The following is a 23,304-nucleotide window of genomic DNA, read 5'->3' as shown; positions in this document are numbered from 1 at the left end:
AGTTTTCTTAAACAGTTTTCCTTTCATTTGTACAACAACACCTACCTCACTGTCTACATAAATTATATATTTACATGTATTTTGTGAATTGAAATTGTTCATATTTTTTAATTACCATTTGCACAGAAGCTGCATTTGTAATTTTGTGTATATATTTCAGTGCTGTAAAATGGATTAATTTTTTTTATAATATATATATAACATATTTACATTTATAAATACACCATCATATGTATATATTTAAGAAATACATAAATATTTAGATATAAATCATACGTGATTTTAAAAGTAAGACACGTTCCTGGATCAACATCTTCTGATGATCCTGGATCAACATTGTCCCAAAATATAGAATTAATCCAATCCCTGAACCTAACCCCTACCCATAATTTATTCCTAAAATCAGTGGGAAATGATATCTGATTAACAAGGGTGTAGAAACACCTAACTCTGGTTGTAAGCCTAAAAAAGATATTTTCTGAAAAGTTATATCTCAATTCTGATTGGTTGATTGGAATGTTGTTTTAGGATCAACAAGGATGTTGATCCCGGAACATGTTGCACTTGGTGAAATCACGCTCACGGTACATACACATATATTGTGCAAACACAAACTTTTATGTTGGATGCGATTACTCATTTGACAACACTAATGTACTTTAAAAAGGTGCATAGATTGATAAATTTATGCAGGACTACTGCTGCACATATATTGTAATGAAAATAACATTTTGTATTGAAAATTATAAATATAGAAACATGAAATGAGTAAATATATGAAAACTGTACATCAATTAATGTCATGACAACTGTGAAGGCTAATGTGTAATTTCCTTTACAGAGAGGCAAATCTTCTGGTGGGTCAGATCTGCCATATTTTAGTAGTCCCTACTACGTTTATGCAGCATTACATCTTTAAACAGAATCTGAAGCTACAAGTCACTGAAAGTTCCAATAGGCCTAAGAATATTAGTATATTGAAAATGAATTTACAGTGGCAAAATAATTATTTGGACTGGCTTGAATGCCATGTCCTGTTGCAAATCAATCAGCACAGGAGGTGCGTAAATGTAAACCAGTCCCAGAGCCCGCATGCGTTGTACAAACCAATTCTTTTAAAAGGACATTCTGAAATCCAGTAGGGATATCTTGTTCATCAATAACAGTTCACATAACTATACCAGTTCACTACACAGACTGCTCAAAAGACAAGACCATCCCTGCGTCCCAATGTGCACATTCTCCACCCTATCTGACCTAAGTAACATTAACTATGACTACTATGATCACATAGAATTTGGGATGGATAGTATACACACTGGGACGCAGGCCATACAGACTGATTCAGATCAGAGCGGTCTTCAGTAATAGACTCGTTCACTGTTGGGAGTCAGAGCGTGAACGCGCCTCATGCGCTTTCACAGAGTTTGGCAAAATGGCGGACAAAACGCCAGGTGGGGCGCAGAAAGCCAACTCTAAGGTATTTTTTTTATTTTTCTACTTTATATCAGTATATTAAAACAGATCTTTCTTGTTGATGACTATAAGAGCGGAATAATATTGAGTTTTAATCGGTAGTGTGTCGCTTTGTGATATGAGAAAGGTCTATTGAGCTGGTCGGTTGTGATGCTAACTCGCTAGCAGTGCAGTTAGCTCGACAACCGGCGGCTGCACAGATTTCGTTTCTGAAATACACATGAACAGACTCAAATCTGTTGGCCGTATATGCTGCATTTGATTTCATTATATTATGTTTGATTACAACCTTTACACCACCACAGAACTTGCCTTTTTATTGTTTGCTGACATGGCTAACACGAGCGTAGTCTGCAAATATTACTGTATTACACTGATTTCTGGACGTTATGCTCCTGTAGAGAGGAGATGGATTGGTTTATTAGCGTTGTTAGTGTCTTTATTGCGCATATTTGTATGCTAACATGATCACACTCGTTACTAGACACGTGAACGTATCAACAGAAATGGAAACACAGCTGATATGTAGCCTACATGGTTGTTCTGATGGTTTATTCTCCAGTACAGCTCATCTGTCCTGATGTGCTCCGTGATACTATCCTGGAAAGTGCACTTCTTTATTCACGGCAAACAGTTACATCTTTAACTAGTAGAACCTAAACAAACCATTACCAAATATGGATGCATTCATTATTTTTTACTACATCTTGTTTTCAATTTTGTGCATTTTGGACTGTATATAAATGCATCAATATTTATTTTCTTCCAAGAAACTAAAGGTCTCTGTGATAAGAGGAAAGTTATGGATCATCTCTGATTTGCATAATTAATCATTTTCATGCAGGCTTTATTGGAAAGTAAGTTAAAGGCCTTCAGTATCGGCAAGATGGCAGTTGCAAAAAGAACACTAAGTAAGAAAGAGCAAGATGAACTCAAGAAGAAGGTAAGAATATTAGGTCTAAAGACTGGAATTCATGTGAATATAGAATGTTGGATATTTTCTTTTTTTTTTTAGAACACATTGTTTTCATTTTGTCCTGTCTACTAGCTTGACAGTACAAGTTTAATATTATTCCACTACAATAAATGTCTGCCACGATCTGTGATTTTCACAGGAGGATGAAAGGGCAGCAGCGGAGATCTATGAGGAATTCCTCGCTGCGTTTGAGGGAGGTGAAGGAAAGGTCAAGACCTTTGTACGTGGTGGGATTGCTAATGCTACTAAAGGTAGGATTATCATGTGAATGTTACAGATTGATCTTTTTATCCGAGATCAATGTTTGTTTTTTGAGTTCCAACATAAAACAATGTAAATGCATAAATATTGCATAATATTTTTTTGGAAACGTGACACTTTTTTCCCCAGGATGAATTAAAAAAAAGCAGCATTTATTTCAATTTGAACTTTTCATGTTTTCATTTTGTAACATTATACACTCTTTACAGTCACTTTTCATTAATTTAATGCATCTTTGCAGAATAAAAGTGTGATGAATGAATTTCACCAAATTAATTGATCTTACAGACTGACAATAGATTAATGTTTCTTTGACCTTTCTTTTAAATGATGCAAATATTTGTATTATATGATTTATTATATGATATTTATTATATGATATAATAATGATATGATTATTGTATGTGCTTTGATTCTTTGTTACGTGTCTGTTACAGAGGAAGCGGCAGCTGATGACAAAAAAGGAAAGCTCTACAAACCAAAATCAAGGATTATGGAGGCTAAAAGTTTTTTACCTTTGGAAACTCCACCACAGTTTTTATCATTAGATAAACGCAATGTGAGTCTTTTGTCACTTATTTTTATCTGATCTTCTTTTAAAGCATATATTTTGTCATATAACCCATTATTTTTCTATTATATTGGCTAGGCATCCAAGAAGGGAGACAAAGAAAAGAAAAAGAGCAACCTTGAACTCTTCAAAGAAGAACTTAAACAGTAGATGTTCTTTAAATTCTTAATCAACAAATGACAGCACCTTTAAAATGATGACTTCCAGTGTAACCTGCTGTTGTTTTTTTAGGATACAGGAGGAGCGTGATGAACGGCACCGGTTGAAGGGCCGAGTCAGTCGTTTTGAGCCTCTTCCCACAATGGAAGGAAAGCGATCCTGTAAGTTCTTTATTGATGGTATTTTTTTTTTGTTTTGTTGTTTTTTTTTCTTCTCACCAAAACAGTCAGCTTCCCCCTACGTTCGCTCTTGGACCCAGTGAAGTTTGTGCCCCTCCCACATGTTTTGGCCACTGCCAAAAATTCAGCAGCCTATACGCTTTTTAAATTCAGGAAACAAAATTCACACTGCTTTTCTTCTGCTTTTAGCGGATGGTTCTTCACGAAGAAACCGTCCGTCCAGTGGTAATTTTGTTTTATATACTGTGTAATGCAATGACCATTTTGCTGTTTATGTATCCCATCATGGAAGAAGAGCTGGTAAAAACGTCAGTTGTTATTCAGAGCTGTTATGTTGCTTTTCAGTTTTGGACGATTGTGCTCCTGGCTCACACGATGTTGGTGATCCGACAACTACGAATCTCTATTTGGGGAACATAAATCCTCAGGTAATTGGTGTTTTTTATTTTTTTTCTCCTGAGAATTGTTGTTGGGTAATGTCTGTAACCAGTTTCTCATGCTAAAACACACTCTCTCACGCTCCAGATGAATGAGGAGATGCTCTGTCAGGAATTCGGTCGCTATGGACCATTAGCCAGTGTGAAAATTATGTGGCCCAGGACTGATGAGGAAAGGGCCAGAGAACGGAATTGTGGTTTTGTAGCCTTCATGACGAGGAGAGATGCTGAACGTGCACTTAAACATTTAAATGGTAAATATATTTCTTGTTCATGATGATGTAATGCAATATATCAAACAATATTCAGCATTTTTTATCACAAGTTATTCATTTTTGCAGATAGGAGTCAGAAGTTTAAATTCTATGCCTATACTACACCTATATTACAATTTTTCATATTGATGATTATTAACTTCTTTATTTGTGATAAAAACAATAAGAAGATTACAGAATCAAGTTGCGATCTAAATTTAATTTAATTTTCCATTTTAATTTTAAGGGGTCTTTTTTTTTTTTTTTTAGCAAATATTAAATATAAATTGACTTGTAGAAATTATGCCTGTTTTGAAATAGTATGATATCATATAGGCCTATATGAGCTTTCTTTTGCCCATTGGCCATCCTGTTCTCACAAAACCATTGAAGAATTTGCCAAATGCTGTCCATTTCAGGCAAAATGATAATGAATTTTGAAATGAAACTGGGATGGGGCAAAGGTGTACCAATTCCTCCTCACCCCATTTACATTCCACCTTCAATGATGGAGCACACCCTCCCGCCTCCACCCTCTGGACTGCCCTTCAATGCCCAGCCAAGAGAGAGGCTGAAGAATCCCAGCGCTCCTATGCCTCCCCCTCCAAAGTGCAAAGAGGAGTTTGAGAAGGTAACTTGGCATACGTGGGACAAAACAATTTCGGTTAGCATGGTCATAAAAGTAGTTAGGAGAAATGAATTGTTTATATAAATGTATTTTGCTGGTGTGAAAGAGGTACAGACCTTTTTTTGGTTTGATCTTCTTTGTGAAAAAATATTTTGCCCATAGAATCATGAACATTTTCTTAATTAGCAATTAGCATTTTTTGTAAATAGATCAATCATATAAATTACAAGTGTACCATGCTGATTGTACCGGTAAGTCTTTTGGAGTGTAGATTATTCATTGCACAAGACATTTTATTGGTTTTGGCTGGAAGTTAGGATGAAGCTGTACACGTTTGATATTGTCTGTTTGAAGAAATGTAAAGAGATTTTTAATAATTATATATATATTACGGATGCAGATGATGTATGTATTTCACTGCATTTTTTTAAGGAATGTGTTCAGTCAAGTTTTAAAACTGACCAAGTAGAACACATTTGTTGTTGTTGGAGTATATGTTGCATTTAGTGTTATGCCTGTTTCTTTTTTAACAATACTCACATATATTCTATGTTTATTATCTGATGTGACTTCATATCCAGACTCTGTCGCAAGCCATAGTCAAAGTGGTTATCCCAACAGAAAGGTACATGTTTTTCTTTTTTTCCAAATTCTTATGAAATGTAGAGAACTTATCCCATCTCTCTAGTTTGAAAGATTGGCCATATCCATGCTACCAGAGGCTGGTTTGAGTGAGCAATAGTTGAGGCCTTGCATGAAAATAAGGAGAAGCGACTAACAATAAAAAGCACACACATGCATTGCATTTCCCTTTTAAGGTTTTGCATCATACCATTCAGACAGGTCAAGTTCATATTAGTAGAGAGAGTTCTGTGATTTTTATTTCATTTATTTTCCTTATTGTTTTTGTTGTTATGTGCTACTACCATTCAAAAGTTTGGGGTCAGTAAGATTTTTTCAAAGATATTAACACATTTATCCAGCAAGTATTCATTAAATTGCAAATATTTCTATTTTAATTAAATGTTTTTTTTTTACTGAAGACAGTATATCAGAGTTTGTACAAAAATAATCATGACAACTGTTTTCGGCATCTATAATGTTTTTTTATCACCAAATTACCATATTAGAATGATTTCTGAAACACTGAGTAATGGCTACCAAATATTTAAATTTTGCCATTATTATCAATATCAGTATTTAATAATATCAAACTGTATTAAAACAGGAAAAGAGATTTTAATTGTGGTGATATTTCACTATATAACTTTTTAAAATCAAATTTAGCTTTGGAGCATTAGAGGCTTATTTTGAAAACATCTTACCAGCCCCCAACTTCAGGCAGTAGTGCACATTATGATTGAATTCTGTCTGATGTTTGTAAGTAGGATGTTTGCTTTTCATTTGGACAGAATATAATTATCAGATATCAATGTTACAGCATGCTTGACAGGTCGTTCCACTAGTTTGGGTGTTTTTGAGAGAATTGTTCAGATTTGATCAGACTGCATCAGATGTGATTCATGACACTACTAATTTAGCAACTAAAACACTACACAACATGCATTCACCTAGTGTCAGTTTTACAAAACCATCCCTCTGGCTATTGCTCACTTCAACTGCCCCAGTAGCATGGCACAAAAGCGACACCCAATCCGCATAGTCTCAGTGACCTTTGACATTGGCCTTGGTGAGCAGCACAAGTTGAACTGTCTGCAGCAGCGAGGGACCAGAAAAGCGTCACAGGATGGATTGGGGAAAGTATACAGAATGATTACCTGACATTGGTATGATCGGCTCCAATACTTGTGATTTGTGTTTCAGTACATTTGAAAAACATCATCTGTTGATTTTATCGGCCACTTCACGAGCCAGTCAGGAAGCCAGTTGTTTTCCCTATCCCTTAACTGACTCTAGAAGTGCTTACATGATTTTGTCCCTCTCCATCCACACTTGTCTATTGTCAAAAAGCAAGAAAGATCACTATCACTCTGCCTCACATTTAGTATTTCAGTAGCACGTTTAATAAGTTACAAGGGCAGAATGCTATGGCTGAGACTCAGATGTAGATGTAGTTTATGGAATTAAATGTTTTGTTTGTTACAGCTGTCACACTGCCAGTCAGTTTTAAATCTTATAAGCTCAAACATGTTTATTGACTCATGGATAGTAAGTGCAAGGATGTTGCATTTCATCAGATCTCATATTGTAGCAATAGCAGTTGTCTAGGTGTGGCTGGTGATGGCGCTGAATCTGTTTTGCTTTAACTGTGTTTTTCTCGTAGGAATTTGCTCTCTCTCATCCATCGAATGATCGAATTTGTGGTGCGTGAAGGTCCAATGTTTGAAGCCATGATCATGAACCGGGAGATCAACAATCCACTCTACAGGTGAGTGCATTTTAAACACTTTTGTTTGACTCCAAGCCTTTATAGTCATTATGAAAATAAAATTCCCCAAATCTGCATGTTTAAAAAGAATGAATCAATCATTTAGTTATTTGCCCCATTTTGCCTGCAATTTCACATTTAGATCTGCTTCCATCCCATCAACAAACACTGGATAGAACCAAGTCCCATGTCTAATAGTCCAAAAGAAGTCCAATAAGGTGCATACATCTAAAATATGTGTTTCAAACGGCTCCGGTTGGAGAATAAAGGCCCCCTTCAGTGAATCGATGCATTTTTCTATGAAAAACATACATATTTAAGACGTTATAAAACTGTTGAACACATATTCATGAGAGAGTGCCTTTCTGGCGGATGACGTAGTATGTCGCTGTAGCATGATTAGTGACAAACTAAAATAAATTAATTCGAAGTACAAACGAGGATTTGTCGAGAAAAATGTCGGAGCATTTCGATATAAGACAAGAGGAGACTGGTTTTCCTTTACTAAAGGAAACTTTGCTTTCTTTGCTCCTGTAAACAAACTTTGGTTCTTGCAAGACTAGCATATTCTCATTGGAGCTAATGCTACACTGACGTCCTATGCCATCTGCCCAGGACGGCTTGCACAAACGACAGTTTATAACCCTTTATAACATCTTAAATATGGATATTTTTCTTACAAAAATGCATTGATTCACTAAAGGAGGCTTTTATTCACCCCTCGGAGTCATGTGAGGCCCTTTTTAGTATGGATGGATGCAGTTCATTGCACTTCTTTTAGTCTGTTGTACAGTAACACTGTCATTATGAAGCTTGGAAGAGCAAGGACATTTTTTTAATATAACTCCAATTGCATTCGTGTGATTTTTAGAGTTGACTTGTATACTGATAATGTCCTTAAATCAATCCTTGTTTTTTGTTAAAATTCAACAGGTTTTTATTTGAAAATCAAAGTCCTGCTCATGTTTATTACCGGTGGAAGTTATACACCATATTACAGGTTAGCCTTTTTTATTTTTATTCTCTTGTCAGAATCTCATTGAAATGTGTTCAGCTGTAAAATATTAAAAATATCTCCACTCCCAGGGCGATTCTCCAACAAAATGGAAAACAGAAGACTTCAGAATATTTAAGAACGGATCTTTCTGGCGACCGCCACCTCTCAACCCATATTTGCATGGCACGCCTGAAGACGAGGAGCGTGATGATGATGATGATGATGATGATGAAGATGATGAAATCAGCAAGAAGGGCGCTTTGAAAGACAAGTATGTCTATCTATCAAAATCAGGATTTTTATGGAGATTTCCAGTCCTTCTATTATGGATCTAATAGGCTTTTGGTTGTAGCCAATATTGTTGGTTATGTGTACTCAATATTCTCCTCTTCTGCAGCGAGAGGGATAAATTGGAGGAGTTACTCCGAGGTCTCACGCCAAGAAAGAGCGACATAGCTGACGCCATGTTTTTCTGCCTCACACATGCTGACGCAGCCGAAGAGATTGTGGAATGCATTGCTGAGTCTCTCTCCATACTTAAAACACCTCTGCCAAAGAAGGTCACTCTTACATAGCAGAATTACGATTAAGAAAGTATTTTGTATGGGTCTCATGACTTTTGCTTACGTGGTCATTTCTGTCCCCCTCAGATTGCAAGGTTATATTTGGTGTCAGATGTGCTGTATAACTCATCTGCAAAAGTTGCTAATGCTTCCTATTACAGAAAATTGTAAGTCTCAGAAATATTTTTGAGTGCACAATCAAATATTTATTTTTGTTTGTTGGTTTATTCATTGTGTTTTGTTCTGATTCTTTTACAGCTTTGAAACAAAACTCTGCCAGGTATTTTCTGACCTAAACGCCACATATAAGACAATACAGGGCCATTTACAATCCGAGAATTTCAAGGTGCGCCATTTTGCTCTTTTAACACACAATAGTTTTCTGTTTTAAAGATTGAAGTTGATGTTTTTACATTTTGGTCCTCACAGCAACGAGTAATGTCCTGTTTCCGTGCATGGGAAGACTGGGCAGTGTATCCCGATCCATTCCTGATTAAACTTCAGAACATCTTCCTGGGCCTCGTCAGTCTCGATCCTGAAAAGGAGACTGTAGACGTGTTACCTGAGGTTAGCTCCATAGAGATTGACTGATTGAGTGATGATTCATAGATTTGCAATGGTCAGTTTTGAGTTGAGTCACAGTTCAACTAGACATGAACTGACAGATTGGATGTTTATTTCGTTTTTACTCAGCAACCAGAAAGGTCGGAGGACGTTGATGGTGCTTCTATTGTGGAGGAGGAGCTGGATGGTGCTCCTTTGGATGATGTTGACGGCATGCCCATAGATGGAGCGCCAATTGATGGTGCACCACTTGATGACCTGGATGGAATGCCCATCAAGGGGACAGATGATGATCTAGATGGCGTTCCTTGTAAGAATGCTGACAACATTGATTCTATTTTATTTAACTTTCATACACTTGGTAAACTGGACATATAAATAAAAAATAAGTAAGAATTACAATTGCCGAATGCCATGGGAAATCTTTTAAAAGAAATGAGTTTTTCAGTGCCCTTTTTCTTTTCTTTTTCAGTGGATCAAAAACCAGGCTTTAAGGTGGCCCCGTCAAAATGGGAGGAAGTGGATGGTACTGCTTTGGAGGCTCAAGGTAAGTCTAGATGCCATTTATGACATCATCTAATGTTTAATTTTCTCTTGGGATATGCATTATAAAGTTTTGAGAATTTTGAAATCAAACCATGATTTTTCTCTGTTTTTAGCTGTAACCACATCCAAATGGGAAATCTTTGATCTACCCGATGAACCTGAGAAAGGCAAAACAAGGCAAGTTTTACTAGTTCTACTTGGTTTGTAAAACTCGTGGACTTTGAATCATGGAAAGGTCATAGGAATGCCTTGCTAATTTCATAGTCATAAATTAAAATAATTAGATCCCTAGAAATTGCTGGTATGAGTGCACTCTCTATAAAAGGATTTCAGAAATTTCTTATAGGTGGGGGAGTCCTAATTTTTGGGTTTTGTAGGATGAAATTCATGTTTTTAACCCCTTCTCACATTCTTGTTATAGTGCAACACGAGAAACTGAGAGTAAAGACTCTCTCAAGAGCTCCAGCACTGCAGACCAGCAGTCCTACAGTAATCCTGTTAGAGAAGAATACGATTTAAAGTCTGCTAAGTTTTCTGAGATGAGCGAGGAGAAACGTGCCAAACTACGAGAAATCGAGGTATACCTAAATGCTAAATGTACTAATAGGAGTGGAACGGTTCAACTTTTTCTCGGTTCGGTTTGTTTCCCGGTTTTGGTATGTGCTATGTTTATGGACAAACTATACTTAAAAAAACTAAATAAATTCTAACTACGAACAACAGCACAAATAAATACAATAGAGTAAAGATACAAATAAAATAAACAGTGATTATTATTTTTTTTTTACTTTTTTTTTTTTAATGCATTAGATTGAATAGAAATTGAATAAAGCAATCAAATGTAAAACAGAAACACATATTTGACTATATAAATTAAAGATTTAAGTTGAACCGCTGTCCCAGCGTGTTCTGAACCATGTGTGGTGAACCGAACAGTTCGTTTTTTTTTTTTTTTTCAGCGAACCTTGCCATCCCTATGTACTAAACATTATTCTTCACATTCTTGAAAGCTGTTAAGAGATCTCAAGTCATTTTTCTTTGTCTGTTGTAGCTGAAAGTCATGAAGTTTCAAGATGAGCTTGAATCTGGAAAACGCCCAAAAAAATCTGGACCGAGTATTCAAGAACAAGTAGAGCTTTACCGGGACAAGTTACTACAGCGGGTTAGTACAAACATTTTTTTTTTTTTGCTTGTATTGTTTTTAGTATTACTTTGTTACTATTTTGTTGGAAACCTCTATTTTTGAAAATTTTTCAGGAGAAGGAGAAAGAGACAGAGAAAGACAAAGAGAAAGAAAAAGAGAGAAAAGACAAAGAAAAATCTGATGTGTCCCACAAAGAGAAGGACAAAGATGACTCCACCCCGGGCAGAAAAGAAAAGTAAGATACCGCAACATTACTTCATTTTTTAATACATTGTTCTTGTGTTTGTTTTTAAACAATTTTATTTCCTTCTCAGAAAACGGAGGCATAGTCCCTCCCCTAGTCCCACCCGAAGTAGCAGCAGTAGGCGCGGCAGGTCACCCTCACCTCGATCAGAGCGCTCCGATAGATCCTATACAAAAGACAGCTCTCGGTCGTCTTATAAAGACTCTCCAAGAGAAAGTAACCGCAAGTCATCTAAAAGGTAAACTTACAGTATCCTCTCTAATATTTATTGTCGCAGCTTAAAACTCAATCCTGTGGCTTGTCTTTTCTTGTCTTTTGTCTGTCAGTACATGCATGGTTATGGATCAATAAATTATTAAATTAATAAACCATCTCATTTTTTAAAAATAATTTCAGGTCTCCTTCACCCCCAAGAACGCCTAAGAGGTCACGGAGGTCCAGATCGAGAACACCCAAAAAATCCTCAAAGAAATCCAGATCTCGGTCACGATCTCCTCACCGTTCTCACAAGAAATCCAAAAAAAGCAAACACTGAGACTTCTGGGAAGATGCCTGGGTTGTCTTTTGTGCCTCAGATTTGTCCGGTAAATCAGTGTGAAGGACATTCCCTCTTTCACCCCTCCTTTTTGAACCTCACTCACATTGGCACAAGAACAGTGTTCAAGGGTCATCTATAGGGTGTTTTATAATGTCATTTAGGAGCTTCCTTTGATGTTCAAAGTGTCCAAAAAGAAAATAACTGCAGTGGTTGGTGCAATCCTCCAACAACATGAAAACTATTGTCTTACAATTTTTTTTTTTTTTTTTTTTTTGGTCATTGTTTTTAGATCCCTTGAAACTGACTTAAATTAAACTAGTGTAAGTTTCAGTTGTATAGATGTTTGCTTTTCAATAAAGACGATTTATGTGACTTTTCTTTGAAATGGCTTCGTTTTTGTGAATACATCCCAAATAAACATGTGTATTAAATAGCCAACTTATTTTATAAAAGTTGCATTATAGGCCAGGGGTTTTTAATGTTTTAAATGCCATGAACACCCAAATATGTTCATCCTAAAATTAAATGCATTAAAGAAATAATATTTAATTTATACATTTGGAAAATGGTTAGTATTCACTATAGTACTATTAGATGTATTGTTTAAACTAGTTTTTGTGAATTCATTTTGTACCAAATTATTTAGTTTAAATGTATTTTTGTTTTTACCCACCTAAACATTTTGAGGGACCCTTGTCTGAAAAGCCCTGTTAAAACTACTCGTGCAGCATTATGCGATGACTTCACGGCGCTTGCGCAGTATAGGAAGTGCGTAGACCTCGATCTCACGACATTTCCGCGAGCACACAAACAAGGAAGAATCGTTTAGTCCATGTTTGATCGTTCTCAAAAATGAGTGCAATAAAGTCCTGCGGGATTTTGATGAGTTTTTGCTGCATACTCACGAGCACATATGCATCTCCCGACGTCTTCGATGGTGTTTTGGGGGAAACGGCGTCTTGTCATAAAACATGTCAGATGACTTACAGTTTGCACACTTATCCGCGGGTGAGTGCGAGACATTCAACCAGCTACGGCTGTTTACTAACAAAGAAACGCTATTGAGATGTTTAGTCTGTATTTAGTTTGCTGTTTTTAGGAGCTTGTGCGTTGTAATGTTAGAACAATAACAACGAGAAAAACGCCTTTCTTTATTTGGCCTGTTGTTTGTGTGATTAGGAGGAGGCGCTGTACGCCTGTCAGAGAGGATGTCGTCTCTTCTCCATCTGTCAGTTCGTGGGTGACAGCAAGGATCTCAACGAAACCAACGCTGAATGCGAGTCAGGTAATACTCAAGTATTGTCTGTCTGAGTCTCTCCAGCATTCACTCATCCTTGTGTTGATAACCGTGTGTTTGACTTCCTGCAGCTTGTCGTGAAGCCTACACCCAGTCCGAGGAGCAGTACGCATGCAGTCTAGGATGCCAGAGTCAACAGCCATTTGCAGAGCAAAGAATGGAGCAGGTGTGGAAAACATTTGAATAATTGCTTTACATGTTTACTGTTTTCAATCGTCAGCTACTTGAATTTCACAAGTGTGCTATTTGAAGTCACTCATTGTTTGTTTGTTTTGGTGGGAAGTTGTTGACCATGATGCCCCGGATCCATCTCTTGTACCCACTGACCTTGGTGAGGGGTTTCTGGGAAGACATGATGAGCCAAGCTCACAGCTTCATCACCTCATCCTGGACATTTTACCTCCAGGCAGATGATGGCAAAGTGGTCATTTTCCAGGTAATGTCATGATGATGTATTTTGGCCCTTCGTAGTAAAACACTTCTTGTGCAAAGTAAGAAGTAAAACTTATTTTTAAAGTGCCATTGATCAAGATTGTTGCTTTATCTCATTTCTAGTCCGAGCCGCAAGTTCAGTTTATCCCTCAGTTTGAATTCCAGAGGGACGAGACTGAGGAGTCACCGAGCACTTGTGAGCACTTCACATAACACACACAATGTTTTCCTCTATGATTATTTAGCAAGCTTTGGAAAGTGTCACACTTCATGACTGTTTTACATGTTTCCAGACTTTAATAATCATAATATCATTTGTTAAAATGGTTGTTCGGTCGTTCATTGCATGGAAGTGGATCTGAACACAAAGCTGAGGTTGATTGTAGGAGAGGGGTGGGATTTATGCAGATTAAATGATGGAAAAATGTAACCAGATGATCCAGTTATTACATTTTGATAAAAAATTGTGAGCTCCAAATGTTATGTTAACAAAAACATATATATAAGCGTGCATGGATGCATGGATGAACCATTCACAATAAGGTCAATAACATATGTTTAGAGAACCGAAAACAGGTCAATTTTAATCTCTTGATGACATTTGAAGTTGAGCATGTAATATCTGTGCCATTAGTAAGACCTTGTAGTTTTGAGCCAAGTCTACCTTTTATTTTGAGAAAGTGTGTTTTGCTGCTGCTAGTGGCGAGTAGTTTTAAGATGACATGTTATGATGTCTAAATATGTAATAACAATCATGATTGGTCAGCAAAGGCTGACTTAACTGTGTCACTTTCCACAACATCATCTTTGCATCATTCTCTTAACAGAAGTATTATCAAGATCTCAACACTGATATTGGACCTCTTGTATTATTAACAGTTGTAAATCAGGAAATGAAAAACCCAGTTTATAAAGACTCCCCAAGAAGATACATTCAAGAAAGAGACCGAGACATGTTCATCGATCGAAGCAACTCTGAGGACGATTACAACCTCTTCAGCTGTCTCTCGAGGTCGGTCACATGTCGATCTGGATCTGAATCTCTAATGAGATGTTGCAGTCTGTTGATCGTGTTTAATATAAAGCAACGTGTTTTCTTTTTGGTACCGGTAGGAACCCGTGGCTGCCCGGCTGGATCCTGACCACCACTCTGGTTCTGTCTGTCTTGGTTCTGATCTGGATTTGTTGTGCCACAGTGTCCACTGCTGTTGAGCAGTACGTCCCTGCTGAGGTAAACCACTTCACATTCACTCGTCTGCTTGTTGTTTAGCCAATTATTGGTTAGTTGGTTTTGTTTAACGAACTGATCCACATGTTCTCCTGCTTTTAACAGAAGCTAAGCATATATGGGGATATGGAGTGCATGAAGGATCAGAAGCTGACCCCGTATCTGCAGTCCTCTCTGGTGATCATCAGATCTCCGGGTGTGGAGGAGCAGGAAGCTGGACCTCTTCCATCAAAGGTCAATCTGGATCAGTCTAACATTTAACCAGTCTAACATCTAAAGAAATGGGTCGAGCTTTTGGTTTTCTCTTTCAGAGGTGTGGTTATAGCTTCAAACGCATTGACTATGGGTTTCTTGGTTCTCCTTTTGTTAACATTTGAGAAGCGTGTACTGTGGGGGATATATTCTGTTGATGTTTTGGCACTTTAAAAGGCATTAGTTATCAGACTAAAAGCTCTGTAGGATCTGAGGTTTTCTGTTTACTGCCTATTTGCAGAGGCAAAGTCTTCTTGTTTCTCTTATTTGTTTTTGAGTGTTCCCAGTGTGATCAGTAGCAGCTTGTGATTTGAGGTACAACGTGTTGCACAATGACATTAACGTTTAGATTTTTGCTCTAGTACAAGATATCTCTGCTGCAGTGAGTGGAAATTGTTTTGCGACCGCTCCGATCTTTCTTCTAAATATTAATAAACAAACCAACTAAAAAGTGTTCTGTTCTCATGTTTTGTTTTTCATTTAAATAGATAAGTGTTAGTGCAGGGTTTTAATGTGTCATTTGTTTGGACTAGTCAAACCTGACGTGATTGTGTCTGTGTGGGAATGTCAATGCTGACAACAAAGATTTTATGTGCTGATGTTGTTAAAAAGTTAGCATCTTGTAACACTCTTCTGACCATTTATTTAGGCTTCTGAAGACTGTTTCTGAATAACAGATGTAAGAATTGCACACTGGCATTTTTTGAAGTAAATACATAAAAAGAAAAAAAAAATACCAACAGCACTCAACCTTGAGTAAGGAAATTAGGTTATATAAGTCTTTAATGAATAATTGAATAAGGAATATTATCTATTTTTCTGTGTTGTTTGAGAGTCATTTTTTCCAAGCAGCGACAGTTTGGTATACCAACATTAGAGAGGACTGAAACAGAAAAGAAAGGTAAGATGCACTTCTCTGAGAGTTCCTTTCCATTCCATTCTGGACAGAAACATTATCAGTGACTATATCAAAGCCAAATACTTTTTAATGTTATTATGAACGTTGTTACATAGGACATCATTAATAAGTTTGAAGTCATTCATGCTAATTGCCTATAAAGTCAGAACTAGTGTTCAGATTTGACCTGACTTCTTCCACAGAAATGTACATACTGTAAGTCTGGTAGTGTGTGATCCTCAGTCATTTAGTGACATTTCTGTAACTGTTTTGCTATGTTTTAAAATCTGTTTCAGCCTTAATGATGTGTAATTTGTGTAAACATGCTCATGTTTTGCAGCCAGTCTATTTGTAATATGAAAAAACACTAGAGTACAAAAATAAAAAAATAAGCCGTTTTTAATTGTAAAGAATCCAAACTAAAAGCATTTCAGAGTCATGTTCCTCACAGAGGAATGTCACATGTCTGTGTCCACTCAATAACTGTTTAAAAGATCTAAGTCCTCCGCAGACAGAGACTGGCGCTTTGACAGAGGAGCTGAACTTTGGTCTTCCTCTGTTGATAGTCTCCTCTTCTTGCCCTTCTGAACAGCTGCCACTGTTGACGAAAGTGAGTTGTGCTCTGCTGTTGAGCTCGTGCCACAGAGATCAACCTTAGAAAAGTGAATCGGCACAACTTTGTCTTTCTTTGTGTTGTCACTCGTCCCAGAGCAGGAGTTTAGTGTCTCTCGGACAAACTTTTCTCTTCCATCTAAAGAACAAAATGAAAATAATCCAAATTCAGATCATTATAACAATAACAAAAATGCTTAGTAGTAATATAATATTTTGTGATAAAGTGAACATGTAGATAAAATGAATATACTCACAGAAACGCAGAGCATTTGTTCTCGGTTTGGGGTCTTTCTTTGGTACTTCAGAAGCTGTAATTTCCCACTGGTTTATTACCTAATTCAAATTTGAATAGTGAGAGAATTTAAATCAGAGATGCTTCCATTATAAAACATTTAAACATCAGCATTGCATTCATAATTAGATATAAAACCTTCCCTGTTACCTGTTCAGCCCAGCCTTCAGTCTTACAATCAGAGTGTCCAAACTCCTTCAAAGGGGTTTCTGATAAGACCATTCTCATATTCTTTCTGAAGAACCCTTTCAAAGACACGTTCACCTAAAAGAGATTCCTAATATTATACAAGACCTCAATAAAAACATACTCATTGGTGTTAACTTTTTAATTGTGTTACCGTCACATTTGTCCCAGATATGTCCAGTTTCTGAAGCATTTTAAAGCATGTTATATATCCAAGACCTTTCTCAGTAATGGGATTCTCTGTTAAAAAAAAATTGAAATGGCAAGAGTATACATTACCATAAACATCACATTCATCGTGGTTATGTATAAAAAGCAATTGAAAATATTTATGTAAAGATGATTTATTCTGTTTTTTTTTTTTTTTTTGCTCACCAAGGCTGCATTTATTAAAAAAATCAATGTTAGAAACAGTTATATTCTAGGGGAAAACCATGTTTTTTTTTCAGGATTCCTTGATAAACAGAAAATTCGAAAGAAAAGCATTTATTTCTTTATTAGAAAAATAAAATCTTTTGTAACATTATAAATGTCAGTAAAGGCATCCTTGCCAAATAAAACATATTTATACTGATCTCAAACATTTGAATAGTAAGTTATCTGACTATACAAATTGATTAAGTTACCAGAGAGTTCCAAAAGTTGCAGATTTTCTAGACCTTTCTTCATCACCCTCACCGGCGCGGTCAGTCTCTGCAGTCCTGCATCAGAAAGGCAGTTTGCACCTAGGAAAAGCTTCACAAGACTACAGAAAAAAGGGAAATTTTAGGAAGAGGAAAGTGACTTCCCTCTTTATCACAAAGTAAAACAAACTGTACACCCAATAAACCATCTGAAATGTTATTATTATTTCTGCAACTGTGCCAATGAATGAGACGACGACGTTTCCATACCTAGCCAGGGTTTCAGAGGTTATGTATTTGAAAACCTGGTGGTTGTCACCCAATCTACATCCATAGAGGTCCAGGCTCTCCAGATTCTGAAACTGTCTGATCTCGTCCAACCTCTCGCATATCAAAAGATTCCTGAAAACACAATAACACTGATGTAAATGCACTGGTTTCTAAATTAAGCAGGGTAAAAGGCCTACCTAGGCAGACACCCATGAGATTGTGTTTACTTCTGACCTGTTTCTCAAACACAGGGATCTCAGGACTAGCTCTCCGTAGGCCTCACAGAAGACCTGCAGTGCTCTGGGTGCAGTGTGTGGCTCGGTGAATTTGTGTCTCTCTTCAGCGGCCGAGAACAACTTATCAGCCATTTGCTCAGGAAAACCGACCAGTGAGTCCACATGCTCGATATGATCAGCGATGAACTGTAAAGATATGTCAAATAAAGACTTCACCGTGTAACGCAGACTGCCCTCTTTGTTGTATGTAAATATGAAGTGGTCTCTTCTCTTTGAGCGGCTCGCAGCTGGTAAAGTGTCGATGCAGAGTTGAAAGGAGAAGTCTCTGGTGAAGAGTCTGTGCTGCGGAGAATGATTTCTGTCTGCAGTGACACACCGCAGTTCTCCTTTCTCCCTGACATACACTGCTCCACAGCCCTCACTCACATACATCCTCACCAGATCTTTAACGGTACACAAACGAATCGGTTAGTGTACAAAATATTCTACTGTCGTTTGAAAATCAAGGGTATACTGACGGAAACACCGAGGAGTCTGTAAAATGTAAAAAGATTTAAAAACGACGGGCTCTTGGAGTGGCATCCCTCCTGTAAGTCGAGTTTCAAGCACATTCCAAAATAAAAGTCTTTACTGAAATCTGCACTAAACTAAAAAAAACACACACACATACACACACTTCAAAAACTATTACCGGTGTACCTGCCGCCCCCCATATTTTTTATTTCACCATATTAGTTATTTCCATTGTTTGTTTGTTTTCTATTTTTTTAATTGGTCTCCATGTTTTATTTAATTCTAATATTTAATTTATTTACTTACTGCATAATTTTACCACAAGTTGCAAAAAAACTGGTGAAAATTGTGGACAAGTGAAGACTTTTATTTTGCTACGCATCACTATCACTGCTCATTTCCGCGTTTCCATTTTCGCACCTTGAAAACAAAGTTTACAATTCTGAAACATTCAAGAAGCTTTTACTGGTGAGTTGATTAACATGACGAAAACATTAGCGGTCCTATTTTGCTATGGAAAGCCGATGCAAAATCATCTGAGAGAATGCATATTCTTAAAACAAAAAATTGTTACGTTGTAACTGCACTTTTCTGCTTGATGTATAATATCCGCATACGTCTGAATGTCAACAGATTGTGTACAGTGTCACTCCCGCTATACATGCGATCAGACACTTCAGTTACTGTGGTAAGTCAGCCATGGTTGGTAAAACTTAATGCTTTAAAGGATAGTTGACCCTAAATTGAACTTTTGTCATCATTTACTTCCTTGAAACTTAAAAGACAATATTAGGAAGATCGGCAGACTCAGTTATTCTTCACATTCACTGAATGGGAAGAAGATACAGTGAATCTGAATGGTGACTGAATCTGCCAGTCCCTCACATTCTGCCTAATGTATCTTTCTGTGTTCCGATTTTGGAAAAACATTTTAATTTTGGATGAAATATACCTTTAACAACCTACAATATCAATAACATTTACTAATCTTGTCTGCTTATATGTCTTCTATTGATGCCTTCATTCACAGAGCACAAAGATCTGTGATGGCCAATACTGATTTTCATTTCCAGTTTCAAGGTGAGTCTGTTACAAAGCTTAATTGAAAGGCAAACAGTTCCTTTTAATAATAAAGAAACAGATCATGGAATCTGCTTATTGGTCTTGGAAAAAAATATTTTCTATATTGTGCTATTATTTGAAGATGAGCAAGGATTCACAGAAAATAATCAAGGTGCCACAACAGTGACAATCGATGACCCCATCAAATCTAGAAAACAGCGAAAAGCTACTGGAACTGCTTTTGAAGAAGAGGACGATGATGACAAAACTGAGGTCCGTGGGACACAATCTCTAGATAATCTGTTATCTTCATTCCTTCAAAAGGAGCGCTGATTCAAAATCCATGTTTCTTTGTCAAGCAGCTTCTGTCAGGTCAAAGAAAAAGTGCGCCCTTCTGGACGTTTGAGTATTACCAGACATTATTTGATGTGGACAGTCATCAGGTCAGCCACCTTTACTGCAGGATTCAGCCCTCACACTACAATGATTATCATTTCAAAGAGTTAAAAAGTCCTTATAGTGTATTTCAGAAATACATTTGAAGGGTTTTCTAATTCTTTGTAAATACAAAATATAAATTGCTGCTGTTTTCATTTATAGGTAAAGAACAGAATAGTTGGTTCAATTCTGCCTTGGCCTGGGAAAAACTTTATCGAGGTCTATTTACGGAGTAACCCAGACCTGTATGGTAAGCTCAATGAAACGAAAATTGTTTAGAGCCAAAAAGAAAGCTGTTTATAAAAAGTTAATATGAGTATATGGTTTACATTTGTAGGACCTTTCTGGATCTGTGCAACTCTTGTTTTTGCCATCGCTGTTAGTGGAAACATCTCCAGTTTTCTTGTGCACCAGGGTCAGCCCAAGTTCAGATATGTGCCAGACTTCAGCAAAGGTTAGAGAGATGTTGTTTGAAATACACCAAACAAAATAGACCCTCTGGCCTCAACCTAAAAAAATGACACTTGCTCTTTTAATTGTTTTCCAGTTACTATGGCCGCCACAGCAATCTACAGTTATGCATGGTTAGTGCCTTTAGCGCTGTGGGGTTTTCTCACCTGGCGAAACAGGAAGATCACAAGCCTGGTGTCCTACTCCTTCTTACAGATAGTTTGTGTCTATGGTTACTCACTCTCCATCTACATCCCTGCTGTGGTGAGTCAAACAATATATACATAAATATAATGTGCATTATTTTGTGCATAATTACCACAACTGGGTGTGATAAACACATTTGATAGATTATTTTCAAGCATTCTCTATTATTATTATTATTATTTTGCAGATACAGTTTATTTACTTGTTTGTGTGCATTTGTGTTAAAACAGATATTGTGGATAATACCAAATGAAGGGTTGAGGTGGTGCTCCATCGTGGTGGCTTTGTGTCTCTCAGGATCTGTGCTGGTATTGACGTTCTGGCCAGCCATTAGAGACGATAAACCAAGGATTACCACTGCGATCATATCCACAATCGTCATTCTTCACGTCCTGCTTGCAGTTGGTTGCAAGGTATGTTTTTAAGAATCTTTATAGATTAGAAATGAATGGGATTCACGTGATCTCGTATGAACAAAATACACAAAACATATTCAGGATCAATATTGCTCTATATTTGTTACAGAATGAATTAATCAGTTTCAGTCTATACTTGATATATCAGTCAATATTGGATATTTGTGACTCTGGACCACAAAACCAAAAGTCTTGTGTCGCTGGGGTATATTTTTAGGAATAGGCAACGCTGTATGGGTCAAAATTATAGATTTTTCTTTTATGGCAAAAATTATTAGGATATTAAGTAAAGATCATGTTCCATGAACATATTTTGTTAATTTACTACTGTAAATATATCAAAACTTAATTTTTTAGTAGTAATATGCATTGCTAAGAACTCAATTTGGGTCAACTATAAAGGTGATTTTCTCATTATTTAGGTTCCAGATATTCATGTAGTTGTATCCTGGCCAAATATTGTCTGATTCTAACAAACCCTACATCAATGGAGAGCTTATTTATTTAGATGCTGTATAAATCTTAAAGGTTTTGTGGTCCAGGGTCACATTTAATTGTGCATGCTTATTTGTCCTTATATTAACATTTAAATTAGCTTCGCTGGAACCTAATGCACACTTCAGATTTGTTTTATTTTTTATTTAACCAACAAAATAATAACACTGTTAAATATTAAGATCTTTTTCAAATCTCAAAATGAATATAATTTTTTTTTATACTGTACATTATAATGTTGTTATGATTAGTTTGACGGGTAGCATTTAAAATGATTTGTTTTAGTTTGTAGTATTTTATATGACAAACTAATTTATTATCGTATAAAAACATTTAACTGGCTTATCTGTATTGTAATATCATTGCATCCTAATATGTATGCATAATATTATACACAATACAAGCCAAACATATTAGATGAAACTGTCTAAAATGTTGCGTAGCTGTACTAGCAACTCCGCGTCAGCATTTTAGCACTGCTTCTTGCAGAGTTACAGGATCAAACAGGTCGGTGTCAAATATGTTCCTCTGGTTGAAGGGTAAGTTCTTGGAAACACTAGCAATAGTCAGTGACTGGCTTGGAAACATGCCAGTTTGTGAGCAGAACCATGTCCTTATGGCTATCATGTGCCGTCAATTACATTCATTTAATTAGGTAATGCAGTGTTTAGAGGACAAAAGTGCTGTCAGAGTCTGCAAGATTTGTGCCCTCTCTCTTTTTTCAGGCATGTTTCTTCAGTACATATGAGATGGATCCATCAAAGTATCACAATGAGCCGTCGACAGCGACCAACACTTCATCCACAAATTAGAGCCTTGGGGAAATACAGGACTTCAGCGAGGTGACAGTGGCACTCTCTCATCTGCTTTTTAAAAAAATGATGAAATGGCATAGAAATGCCAGCACTTTAAGACTTTTACATGAGTGTCATTTAATTGCAGCTGCTGTTGGGAAAATAAGACATTTGCATTTGATGAGGTGTTAACATGAGACAGGACTTCCTGTACATAATCTGCGCTCCTCGAGAGACCGTTATTCTTCTGTAATTGCAGCTTCTCCTCTTGCCTTATTAGAGAGAATCGGGTATCTTTAAAATGAGATTGTGGGCTGTCTGGATTTCTTCATCTTATAGTCTGTGAAGGTAAATTTTGGTATGTTTATGTTTGTAGGTGAGCAGCAAACCTGGAGATAATCATCTACAACATGTTTGATGTTTTCTGATTTGAGGTTCAGACACGTGTTACTGTTACAAAGCAGAGGACATGTATATTCGGTGTAGCTGTGGTTTAAATATTTATGTGATAATTGAGCTTGAGATGGTTTTCAAAGGGTCACTCTCCTGTTTCTACCACTTTGGAACGTGTACATGTCCTTAAAATATTTTAACACTTTATAAAACTACAGGTCTAGCTGAAAAAGGGATGGGAAAAATAAAATATGAGTTGAATTGCACATAAACAGAAACTG

At 36.7% G+C, this 23,304-nt stretch overlaps 4 protein-coding genes across 7 annotated transcripts; 3 read left to right on the top strand and 1 right to left on the bottom strand.

Annotated features, from left to right (window-relative positions):
- The first annotated feature begins 1,335 nt into the window (after positions 1–1,335).
- Positions 1,336–12,298, top strand: u2surp (U2 snRNP-associated SURP domain containing). 3 transcript variants are annotated; one of them, XM_052549496.1, is made up of 26 exons: positions 1,336–1,480; positions 2,321–2,419; positions 2,592–2,703; positions 3,151–3,272; positions 3,363–3,430; positions 3,516–3,604; positions 3,812–3,847; positions 3,968–4,050; positions 4,148–4,313; positions 4,733–4,944; positions 5,523–5,566; positions 7,226–7,330; positions 8,264–8,330; positions 8,417–8,598; positions 8,725–8,887; positions 8,978–9,057; positions 9,149–9,236; positions 9,320–9,457; positions 9,584–9,764; positions 9,927–10,001; positions 10,114–10,177; positions 10,422–10,578; positions 11,052–11,162; positions 11,258–11,379; positions 11,459–11,626; positions 11,785–12,298. In XM_052549496.1, exons 1-26 carry the CDS (start codon positions 1,436–1,438, stop codon positions 11,921–11,923), a joined length of 2,916 nt encoding a protein of 971 aa, XP_052405456.1. In that variant the 5' UTR covers positions 1,336–1,435; the 3' UTR covers positions 11,924–12,298. The 3 variants fall into 3 exon arrangements, with proteins under 3 accessions (XP_052405456.1, XP_052405457.1, XP_052405458.1); XM_052549497.1 differs by lacking the exon at positions 3,812–3,847 and having other exon boundaries at positions 1,337–1,480; XM_052549498.1 differs by lacking the exons at positions 1,336–1,480; positions 2,321–2,419; positions 2,592–2,703; ... (5 more) ...; positions 4,148–4,313; positions 5,523–5,566 and having other exon boundaries at positions 4,798–4,944.
- Positions 12,299–12,697: 399 nt separating this feature from the next.
- On the top strand, positions 12,698–15,589 carry tmem59 (transmembrane protein 59). Its single transcript, XM_052549505.1, has 8 exons — positions 12,698–12,934; positions 13,106–13,211; positions 13,295–13,389; positions 13,507–13,659; positions 13,779–13,851; positions 14,535–14,667; positions 14,769–14,886; positions 14,989–15,589. The coding sequence occupies exons 1-8, from the start codon at positions 12,779–12,781 to the stop codon at positions 15,142–15,144; spliced, it is 990 nt and encodes a 329-aa protein (XP_052405465.1). The 5' UTR covers positions 12,698–12,778; the 3' UTR covers positions 15,145–15,589.
- An 825-nt stretch (positions 15,590–16,414) lies between these two features.
- lrrc42 (leucine rich repeat containing 42) lies at positions 16,415–18,890 on the bottom strand. Its single transcript, XM_052549503.1, has 7 exons — positions 18,254–18,890; positions 18,020–18,151; positions 17,753–17,871; positions 17,281–17,366; positions 17,091–17,204; positions 16,903–16,981; positions 16,415–16,784 (listed from the first exon to the last, which is right to left on the bottom strand). The coding sequence occupies exons 1-7, from the start codon at positions 18,685–18,687 to the stop codon at positions 16,510–16,512; spliced, it is 1,239 nt and encodes a 412-aa protein (XP_052405463.1). The 5' UTR covers positions 18,688–18,890; the 3' UTR covers positions 16,415–16,509.
- A 237-nt stretch (positions 18,891–19,127) lies between these two features.
- yipf1 (Yip1 domain family, member 1) lies at positions 19,128–23,284 on the top strand. Of its 2 annotated transcripts, XM_052549507.1 has the most exons (11): positions 19,128–19,236; positions 19,402–19,456; positions 19,799–19,848; positions 19,973–20,103; positions 20,193–20,273; positions 20,431–20,518; positions 20,606–20,722; positions 20,816–20,982; positions 21,156–21,338; positions 22,562–22,678; positions 23,007–23,284. In XM_052549507.1, the coding sequence occupies exons 3-10, from the start codon at positions 19,815–19,817 to the stop codon at positions 22,646–22,648; spliced, it is 888 nt and encodes a 295-aa protein (XP_052405467.1). In that variant the 5' UTR covers positions 19,128–19,236; positions 19,402–19,456; positions 19,799–19,814; the 3' UTR covers positions 22,649–22,678; positions 23,007–23,284. The 2 variants fall into 2 exon arrangements, with proteins under 2 accessions (XP_052405467.1, XP_052405466.1); XM_052549506.1 differs by having other exon boundaries at positions 22,562–23,284.
- Positions 23,285–23,304: the final 20 nt, after the last annotated feature.

The sequence above is a fragment of the Carassius gibelio genome, chromosome B2 (assembly GCF_023724105.1).
Source record: "Carassius gibelio isolate Cgi1373 ecotype wild population from Czech Republic chromosome B2, carGib1.2-hapl.c, whole genome shotgun sequence".
In the NCBI taxonomy this organism is placed as follows: Eukaryota; Metazoa; Chordata; class Actinopteri; order Cypriniformes; family Cyprinidae; genus Carassius; species Carassius gibelio.
Note: the sequence above shows the minus strand (reverse complement) of the source record. Positions and strands in the feature narration are given on the sequence as shown.

What these genes read in the sequence shown, in the direction of transcription:
- u2surp (XM_052549496.1), top strand. Translation starts at nt 1,436, where the DNA reads ATGGCGGACAAAACGCCAGGTGGGGCGCAGAAAGCCAACTCTAAG. An exon ending in AAGATGAACTCAAGAAGAAG is followed by an intron (nt 2,420 to 2,591) that starts GTAAGAATATTA and finishes TGATTTTCACAG; the next exon opens with GAGGATGAAAGGGCAGCAGC. An exon ending in GCAAAGAGGAGTTTGAGAAG is followed by an intron (nt 4,945 to 5,522) that starts GTAACTTGGCAT and finishes CTTCATATCCAG; the next exon opens with ACTCTGTCGCAAGCCATAGT.
- yipf1 (XM_052549507.1), top strand. Translation starts at nt 19,815, where the DNA reads ATGGCCAATACTGATTTTCATTTCCAGTTTCAAG. An exon ending in TTTTCATTTCCAGTTTCAAG is followed by an intron (nt 19,849 to 19,972) that starts GTGAGTCTGTTA and finishes TATTATTTGAAG; the next exon opens with ATGAGCAAGGATTCACAGAA. An exon ending in ACGATGATGACAAAACTGAG is followed by an intron (nt 20,104 to 20,192) that starts GTCCGTGGGACA and finishes TTTGTCAAGCAG; the next exon opens with CTTCTGTCAGGTCAAAGAAA.
- lrrc42 (XM_052549503.1), bottom strand. Translation starts at nt 18,687, where the DNA reads ATGTATGTGAGTGAGGGCTGTGGAGCAGTGTATGTCAGGGAGAAAGGA. An exon ending in CTGAAGGCTGGGCTGAACAG is followed by an intron (nt 16,982 to 17,090) that starts GTAACAGGGAAG and finishes AATTTGAATTAG; the next exon opens with GTAATAAACCAGTGGGAAAT. An exon ending in AACAAATGCTCTGCGTTTCT is followed by an intron (nt 16,785 to 16,902) that starts GTGAGTATATTC and finishes TTTGTTCTTTAG; the next exon opens with ATGGAAGAGAAAAGTTTGTC.
- tmem59 (XM_052549505.1), top strand. Translation starts at nt 12,779, where the DNA reads ATGAGTGCAATAAAGTCCTGCGGGATTTTGATGAGTTTTTGCTGCATA. An exon ending in GTTTGCACACTTATCCGCGG is followed by an intron (nt 12,935 to 13,105) that starts GTGAGTGCGAGA and finishes TTGTGTGATTAG; the next exon opens with GAGGAGGCGCTGTACGCCTG. An exon ending in CAGAGCAAAGAATGGAGCAG is followed by an intron (nt 13,390 to 13,506) that starts GTGTGGAAAACA and finishes TTTGGTGGGAAG; the next exon opens with TTGTTGACCATGATGCCCCG.